At 40.4% G+C, this 9,595-nt stretch overlaps 1 protein-coding gene across 1 annotated transcript; it reads right to left on the bottom strand.

Annotated features, from left to right (window-relative positions):
* Positions 1-6,599: 6,599 nt before the first annotated feature.
* On the bottom strand, positions 6,600-9,595 carry LOC123399885 (protein farnesyltransferase/geranylgeranyltransferase type-1 subunit alpha). Its single transcript, XM_045094268.1, has 5 exons — positions 9,216-9,595; positions 8,331-8,440; positions 8,018-8,138; positions 7,773-7,868; positions 6,600-7,490 (listed from the first exon to the last, which is right to left on the bottom strand). Exons 1-5 carry the CDS (start codon positions 9,459-9,461, stop codon positions 7,065-7,067), a joined length of 999 nt encoding a protein of 332 aa, XP_044950203.1. The 5' UTR covers positions 9,462-9,595; the 3' UTR covers positions 6,600-7,064.

Genomic DNA, 9,595 nt, shown 5'->3' with positions numbered 1-9,595 from the left:
CATGTATTCTGTATGTAGTCATACGTGCTTAGGGAAAAGAACTTGCATGACATCTATTGTCCATCCCTCCCGTGGCAGCGGGGTCCTAATGGAAACTACGTGATATTAAGGTTCTCCTTTTAATAAAGAACCGGACCAACGCATTAACACTTGGTGAATACATGAACTCCTCATACTATGGTCATCTTCGGGAGTGGTTCCGGCTATTGTCACTCCGGGGTTGCCGGGTCATAACACATAGTAGGTGACTACAACTTGCAAGGTAGGATCTAAAACACACATATATTGGCGACAACATAATAGGTTCAGATCTGAAATCATGGCACTCGGGCCCTAGTGACAAGCATTAAGCATGGCCAAGTAGTAGCAACATCAATCTAGAACATAGTGGATACTAGGGATCAATCCCCGTCAAAACTAACTCGATTACATGATAGATCTCATCCAACTCATCACCGTCCAACAAGCCTACGATGAGATTACTCATGAACGATGAAGAGCATCATGGAATTGTCGATGGAGGAAGGTTGATGATGACGATGGCGACGATTTCCCCTCTCCGGAGCCCGGAACAGACTCCAGATCTGCCCTCAAGATGAAGAACAGGAGGTGGCGGCACCTCCGTATCGTAAAACGCGATGAATCCTTCTCTCTGATTTGTTTCCGGGCGAGACGGGAGATATAGAGCTGAGTTTGGGGCCGGTGGTGCCACGTGGGCCCCACAAGCCCTCACGGCGCGGCCTAGGGGGGTGGCCGCGGCCCAGGGGCTTGTGGCCCACTGGCACGCCCCCTCCGGTGGATCTTTGCGCAGGTATTTTTCTTTTATTCCAGAAAAAATCTCCGTAACTTTTCGGGACATTTAGAGAACTTTTATTTCTGCACAAAAACAACACCATGGCAATTCTGCTGAAAACAGCGTTAGTCCGGGTTAGTTCCATTCAAATCATGCAAGTTAGAGTCCAAAACAAGGGCAAAAGAGTTTGGAAAAGTAGATACGACGGAGACGTATCACCTATGCATCTAGTTCATCGTGATCGGAATTATATCTATAATTTTTGGCCTCGTGAAGGAGAAAGAATCGCTCAAGCTTGGGGGAGGCTTAAGTCAATGTTATATTCATGCCCCAAACATGAGCTCCCGAGAGAAATTATTATTCAGAATTTTTATGCTCGGCTCTCTCGTAATGATCAATCCATGCTCGACACTTCTTGTGATGGTTCTTTTATGAAGAAAGATGTTGAATTCAAATGGGACTTATTAGAAAGAATTAAACGCAACTATGAAGATTGGGAACTAGACGAAGGTAATGAGTTAGGTATAAGACTTAAGTTTGATTGTGTTAAATCCTTTATAGATATCGATGCTTTTCGTGATTTTAGCACTGAATATGGACTTGACTCTGAAGTAGTAGCTTCATTTTGTGAATATTTTGCTACTCATGTTGATCTACCCAAGGATAAGTGGTTTAAATATCACCCTCCCATTGAAGTTAAAGTGGTAGAACCTATTAAAGGTTAAGAAGAAACTACTATTTATAATATTGATCTTGTTATTCCTACTTCTTATATTAAGAAGCCTCCCTTTCCTGTTAGGATAAAGGAACATGCTAAAGCTTCAACTATGGTTCGTAAGAGTTGTACTAGAACACCTATACCTCCTGAACAAATTAAATTTGAACCTAATATTGCTATGTTTAAAGATCTCTTGGTTGATAATATTGATGGGCATGTCATTCACTTCTGTGATGAAGCTGCTAGAATTGCTAGACCTCATACTAAGGGTAAACATAGACCTATTGTTGGCGTGCATGTTGTTTCTTTTAAGATAGGAGATCACTGTTATCATGGCTTATGTGATGTGGGTGCTAGTGTGAGTGCAATTCCCTTTACATTATACCAAGAAATTATGAATAATATTGCACTAGCCGAATTAGAGGAAATTGATGTTACCATCAAGCTTGCTAATAGAGATACTATTTCACCAATTGGGATTGTTAGAGATGTTGAAGTCTTGTGTGGGAAAATAAAATATCCTACTGATTTTCTTGTTCTTGGTTCCCCACAAGATGATTTTTGCCTCATTATATTTGGTAGACCCTTCTTGAATAATGTTAATGCTAAGATTGATTGTGAAAAAGAACCGGATACCGTAAGTTTTGGGGATGCATCTCATGAGTTCAATTTCTCTAAATTTCGTAGACAACCCCATGACAAAGAATTTCCTAGTAAAGATGAAATTATTGGTCTCGCTTCTATTGTTGTGCCTCCTACCGATCCCTTAGAACAATATTTTCTAGACCATGAAAATGATATGTATATGAATGAAAGGAATGAAATAGATAGGATTTTCTTTTATCAGCAGCCTATTCTGAAACACAACCTACATGTTGAAATACTCGGGGATCCTCCTCCACCCAAGGGTGATCCCGTGTTTGAGCTTAAACAATTAGCTTATACTCTGAAATATGCTTATCTTGATGAAAAATAGATATATCCTATTATTATTAGTGCTAACCTTTCAGAGCATGAAGAAAAGAGATTATTAAAAACTCTGAGGAAGCACCGTTCCGCTATTTGATATACTCTTGATGATCTTAAGGGCATTAGTCCCACTCTATGTCAGCACAAAATCAATATGGAACCTCATGCTAAACCAGTTGTTGATCACCAACTACGGTTAAATCCTAAAATGAAGGAAGTGGTAAGAAATGAAATACTAAAGCTTCTGGAGGCAGGCATAATTTATCCTATTGTTGATAGTAGATGGGTTAGTCCCGCTCATTGTATCCCTAAGAAGGGAGGTATTACTATTGTTCCTAATGATAAAGATGAATTGATCCCGGAGAGAATTGTTACAAGATATAGAATGGTAATTGATTTCAGGAAATTAAATAAATCTACTAGGAAAGATCATTACCCTCTACCTTGTATTGATCAAATGCTAGGAAGATTATCCAAATATACACATTTTTGCTTTCTAGATGGTTATTCTGGTTTCTCTCAAATACATGTGTCAAAAGAGGATCAAGAGAAGACCACTTTTACTTGCCCTTTCGGTACCTTTGCTTATAGACGTATGCCTTTTGGTTTATGCAATGCACCTGCTACCTTTCAAAGATGTATGATGGCTATATTCTCTGACTTTCCTGAAAAGATTGTTGAGGTTTTCATGGATTATTTTTCCGTTTACAGAACTTCATTTGATTATTGCTTGAGCAACCTTGATCGAGTTTTGCAGAGATGTGAATAAACTAATCTTGTCTTCAATTGGTAAAAGTGTCACTTTATGGTTAATGAAGGCATTGTCTTGGGACACAAAATCTCCAAAAGGGGTATTGAAGTTGATAAAGCTAAAGTTGACGCTATTGAAAAATGTCGTGTCCAACAGATATTAAAGGTATAAGAAGTTTCCTTGGTCATGCTAGTTTCTATAGAAGATTTATTAAAGACTTCTCAAAAATTTTGAAACCTCTCACTAATCTTTTGCAAAAGGATATTCCATTCGTTTTTATGATGATTGTGTAGAAGCATTTGAAATTCTTAAGAAAGCCTTGATAACTACACATGTTGTTCAACCACCTGATTGGAACCTACCCTTTGAAATTATGTGTGATGCTAATGATTATGTGGTTGGTGTTGTTCTAGGACAAAGAGTTGATAAATGTTATCCATTATGCTAGTAAAACTCTAGACAGTGCTCAAAGAAACTATGCTACCACTGAAAAAGAATTTTTAGTAGTTGTATTCACTTGCGATAAGTTTAGACCTTATATTGTTGGTTCCAAAGTAACTGTTCACACAGATCACGCTGCTATTAAGTACCTTATGGAAAAGAAAAATGCTAAAGTACTTATTAGATGGGTCCTTGTGCTACAAGAATTTGATTTGCATATTATTGATAGAAAGGGCGATGATAACATCATAGCTGATAACTTGTCTATATTAGAAAATGTTCTTGATGACCCACTACATATTGATGATAGCTTTCCTCATGAACAACCAGCTGTTATAAATGCTTCACACAATGCTCCTTGGTATGCTCATTATGCTAATTACATTGTTGCTAAATTTATACCGCCTAGTTTCACATACCAACAAAAGAAAAGGTTCTTCTATGATTTAAGACATTACTTTTGGACGATCCACACCTTTTATAAAGGAGTAGATGGTATTATTACATGTTGTGTACCTGAGCATGAACAGGGGCAACTCCTTCACAAGTGTCACTCCGAGACCTACGGAGGACATCACGCTGGAGATAGAACTACACACAAGGTATTACAATCTGGTTTTTATTGGCCCACTCTCTTCAAGGATGCTCGTAAGTTTGTCTTGACTTGTGATGAATGTCAAAGAATTGGTAATATTAGTAGACGTGAGGAAATGCCTATGAATTACTCTCTAGTTATTGAACCATTTGATGTTTGGGGATTTGATTATATGGGACATTTTCCAAAATCCAATGGGTATACTCATATTCTAGCTGATGTTGATTATGTTACTAACTGGGTAGAAGCTATTCCAACCAGTAGTGTTGATCATAACACTTCTATTAAAATGTTGAAAGAAGTTATTTTCCCTAGATTTGGAGTCCCTAGATATTTAATGATTGATGGTGGTTCACATTTTATTCATGGTTATTTCCGTAAATTGCTTGCTAGGTATGATGTTAATCATAGAGTTGCATCTCCTTATCATCCTCAGTCTAGAGGGCAAGTAGAATTGAGCAACAAAGAAATTAAGTTGATCTTGCAAAAGACAGTTAATAGATATAGGAAGAACTGGTCTAAGAAACTTGACGATGCATTATGGGATTATAGAACTCCTTACAAAAACCCTATGGATATGTCTCCTTATAAAATGGTTTACAGTAAAGCATGTCACTTACCTCTAGAGCTAGAATATAAATCTTATTGGGCAATGAAAGAGCTTAATTATAATTTCAAACTTGCCGGTGAGAAGAGGTTATTTGACATTAGCTCACTTGATGAATGGAGAACCCAGGCCTATGAGAATGCTAAGTTGTTTAAAGAAAAAAGTTAAGAGATGGCATGATAGAAGGATACAAAAGCATGAATTTAATGTAGGTGATCATGTCCTGCTATACAACTCTCGTTTAAGATTTTTTGCAGGAAAACTTCTCTCTAAATGGGAAGGGCCTTACATTATCGAGGAAGTATAACGTTCCGGTGCCATCAAGATCAACAATGCTGGAGGCACGAATCCGAAGGTGGTAAATGGGCAAAGGATCAAACATTATATCTCAGGTTCTTCCATAAATGTTGAAACTACTATTATCAATATCATAACTCCGGAAGAGTACATTAGTGAGACCTATCAGAACGCCTCAGACCCCGAAAAGGAATAGGTATGTGCTACGGTAAGAAAACCGACTCCAAAACGTTTTCAATGGCAATTTTTACCAGTTTTGGAATGTTTAAAAAAATTAGGAAAATTTAAAGCAGTCTGAAGCGTGCACGAGGACGCGACAAGCCCGGGGGGCGCGACCTACCCCCTGGTCGCTCCCTGCAGGCTTGTGGCCACCCCGTGCACCCTCCAAACTCCATTTTCTTGTGGAAGACTCCTTCGGATCGACAAAAATTCATTATATAATCTCCCAAAGATTTTGATCTTTGTATCTCGACAATATCCCCTGTTTTCATTTTGAATTGTTTCTGCATAGATTCAGAGCAATATGTCTTTGCAAGAATCTGTTGGGGAGAACCGTGTCGGGCAGGTCATGGAGGAAAAGGTGGAAGCTCACGTGAAAAGGATAGATGCTATGGAGGAAGACCAAGAAGTTGCCTCTCGCTTGCAACCTGAAGCCATGTTGGAAGAACTTCAGGGCTCGGCAATTCCGAATTCGGTTATCCCTCCTAATGCTAAATTTCTCACTTATGAAAATATGAAAAAGCGTGTTGCCTTTTCCCCGCAGCAATGGAACACCCATTGGTCACGGGAGCTCTAACTGTCGCTGGAAAACTCCACAAGGAAATAATGGATCTCAGACGTCAAAATAATAGATTTATGTAAAGTCAAACTCTCCAAAGTTGGATCAAGTTTATTAAAAAGTAACACTTGCAACACAAAATAAATATGATCAGATCCGTCATGAAAATTATGTTCCTTCCTATTTGATGTTGTAAATGTTGATATTTTTTAATTTAAATTTGGTCAAACTTTAAAATTTGACTAGAGAGAAATCTAATATACAGTGTAAAAAAGATAAGGAGGTCATGCTAAGAGGCAAAAAAAACAGTAAGACAAGGAAAAAAATCATCATTAAATTAACAAAAATGAACATCCAAAAAGGTGATATAATCTTGGGAAAATGGAACTTACCACCCATACAAGTTCAAATAAATGTGTCGAAAACAGAGGGAAACAAAATATAAACTGATAATAATGTGTGAGTACATGGCTGAAAACATGTGCAGAGCATGATTCCTCCATTTCAAATATATGTCGCATTAGTTGTTTTTAAGTCAAAACATAAGTTCGACAAAAAAAGAGAAATACCAGCACCTACAGTACCAAATAAATACACTACAAAAAAAAGGTGCATGTACTGATACTAATTGGGTATTGTAGTTGTCGATGTAAGTTCAAACAAAGACAAAACTAATATATATATGACTAGTATTTTGGAAGGAGGGAATACAAGATGAATTCATAGAGCACACATTGGTACATAAACTTATAATTTGATGATTGTGTACATGCAATAGGTACATATCACAACAACAGGCTCAACTGTAAAACAAGGCAAAGTGACTGAAGCAGATTTCAGGATTTTCACACCACCAGTGGCCGTTACTGTAGCAATGTGCTCGTTGGAGTTTGATTGGTTATTCTCATGCTGCTAACATGTGAATATCAGGCAGTAACATATTCACACAAGACATTGTTGGGCATGCTGTCATTGATTGATTTTTCCCAGTAAAATCAGTACACATTTTGCTCCATGCCAAGATCACAGGAAAGGTTTTTCATACACTGCGTCAACCCCTTCAATTGAGTTTACATCATGCTGCTAAAACTATCTTCGGCTGAATTTTGAAATGTCTAAGAAGAAAGAGTGGTCCGGTACCATGACCAGTAGTTTATCCGCAGGGGGTCATGTTTCTGCAGGATTGAGCAGACAGCTGTTGCAATATCAGCATGACCCGTTTCAGGATCAGAGTTCTCCATTGCTTCGATGGTTCCTTTAAGTTCATCCGAAGGCTGCAAACCCATGCGAAGAAGATCAAGCAGGAAGCTCAAAGCAAATACACATGTCCAATCCTTATTCAGGACCTTGAGGCAAACATCAGAAATGCGATCATCAGCCACCAGCAAATTGTTATCACCCTTACATAGACCCCTGAGGTATCTCCAGGGGCTTTCATTCTGAGGGTTCACCATAATGGCCTCAACCGTGTAATCTACTTCTGAGTCACGCATTGCCGCAAGGCCCCCAAGAATTGGTGATCGTGTTACCACAAGGTATCTCTGTTGCAACAACAAAAAACATACTTCAGTATAATTCTGAATATTTAGCCTTAATTCCTCAATAGAAAAAGGCACTCGCAAGGAAGGAGTTGGAGAAATTAGCAGGTAAAAACAAAAGCAATGAAAAGTTAATAAATCAAGAACAAGAATGGAGATTGCAAGGCTTTTTAATGAAATTAAGGCACGATGATCCATGAAACTCTACTGATGGTGAAGAATCTGAACCGGAAGCGCATATCATAAACACACAAGAAAGCATCAAAAGAAGGACAAGCAAATGACCTGATTCCAAGCTGAGTTATTGAAGACATCTTCCTCAAGAAGCTGGTTGCAGTACTGCAGTTCACTCTCCCATCCACCCAATGCTTGAAGAACCCACTGAACATTATATCAAATCAATTTCATTATTATAACCTATATTATCTTGGTACTACAATCGCTTAGTACAGCAGCCAAGCAAGAAGTAACAAACTTAAAGGATACAAACATCCAGCTTGTACTGAACATCAAAAGGAGATAACGCATACCTGCCTATGGGACCAAGCATGGTAGTTTTTAGCATCCGTAGCAAGTATCTTCCTTGTGAAGTCATGTTCACTATTTGCAGCATCTGGTCCTATTTTCTCAGCAAGCCATCTCTTGTGATGCCTGACAAGGGAAAATATTACTGGAGGGTTAGTTGGAATTTCACCTGAGAGAAAGAACAGGGTGAGTTTGAATTATGAAAGGATAAAAATATAAGCAAATGGTAACTCATGCAGAACTCCACAGCCGCTAAATAGGAGATTAGTTCCTTGTCAAACGCTTGATGTAATATTAAGCTTATTGCATGGGACTCACCAGACTTGGTAATTTTTTGGATTAGATTCAGCAATTTGGTCCACGAAATGCATTTCTAGCAATAAATCAGCATCCAGTGCCTCTAGAACAACGCGCCTGAAATGCCATACCTATCAAGCAGAAAAGCACCCACCGAGTTAACAAGAATAGCCACTAAAAGGATTGATGTGGATCCAAAGAAAATGCACCATGCTGGCTACAAAACAACGGCAAGCTATACCGACTGAAAATCAAACTCCAGCCATATTGCTCTGTCTTCCTACACTAAACTGGAAACCACAAAACTCAAATGGGCTAAACACCAAGCCGGAACCCTCTTTCTAGAGTAGCGACTCCACTCTTACCTCTAAAACAACACCACGCGCCTATAGCATAGCTGGATCGTCCTCCATGTCACACCCGGCCATCCACCTACCTACTGCCTGTTACACTAATTCGAAGCGTCCTCTACTAAAAGCCATGGGCCACAACTATACTGGATCAGGACCTCAGCCACACAGTTGAAGCAATCCCCGAACAATTGAAACTCCACGGCACAGTTCCAAGGTTCCAGTCCACGACAGTTCCTCCGTCTTACCTACACTAAATCAGGGACCACAGTAATCAGATGGCTAAACAGCAGGCCGGAGCCCTCTTTCTAGAGCAGAGACTCCACTGTTATCATCTCTAAAACAAGGTCACATGACGATGGCATTGCTGGAGCGACCTCCACGCCACACTCGCTATCACCCAACCTACTGCCCTTACAGTGATCTGAAGCCTCATCTACTAAAAGCCATGGGTCACAGTAATGCGGATCGGGACCTCAGCAAAGCAGCTCAAGCAATTCCTAAACAACTGAACATCGAGGGAAGGCGAGAAACAGGGGCAGGCCGGTGGTCTTACGGTGTAGTTGCCGGGGTTGAGGTGGATGGCGTCGGCGGTGAGGCGGAGGGCGCGGGGGCTGCGCTCGCCGGCGGCGTAGAGGGCGCGGAAGTAGTCCATGACCTCGCGGAAGTCGTCGCGGTAGGCGATGGAGACGACGGGGCAAGGCCCGTCGGCCTGCGGCAGCGGCGCCACGTCCGCCAGCTCCGGGCGCCGGCTCGGCGGCACCCACTCCTCCTGCCCCTCCTCCCCCGACGACGACCCCATGGATGGATGCTCTGCTCGGCCCTCGCGCGCGCGTGGGAGATAGAGATCTAGTTTTCTCCTCTCTCTCTCTCTCTCTCTCTCTCTCTGCTTTTTCTTTTTCCGTTCGTGGGGTGTGTGCGGTGGACGTCACGCGA

The sequence above is a fragment of the Hordeum vulgare genome, chromosome 5H, assembly GCF_904849725.1.
Source record: "Hordeum vulgare subsp. vulgare chromosome 5H, MorexV3_pseudomolecules_assembly, whole genome shotgun sequence".
Classification (NCBI taxonomy): Eukaryota; Viridiplantae; Streptophyta; class Magnoliopsida; order Poales; family Poaceae; genus Hordeum; species Hordeum vulgare.
The sequence above is the reverse complement of the archived record's forward strand: the minus strand, read 5'-3'. Positions and strand labels throughout refer to the sequence as shown.

Bases quoted from the DNA above. Each gene is read 5' to 3' on its own strand.
- LOC123399885 (XM_045094268.1), bottom strand. From the start codon at position 9,461: ATGGGGTCGTCGTCGGGGGAGGAGGGGCAGGAGGAGTGGGTGCCGCCG. The intron at 7,869-8,017 runs GTATGCGTTATC...TATAATGTTCAG, and splicing joins ATGCTTGGTCCCATAGGCAG to TGGGTTCTTCAAGCATTGGG. The intron at 7,491-7,772 runs GTCATTTGCTTG...TTGTTGCAACAG, and splicing joins ATAACTCAGCTTGGAATCAG to AGATACCTTGTGGTAACACG.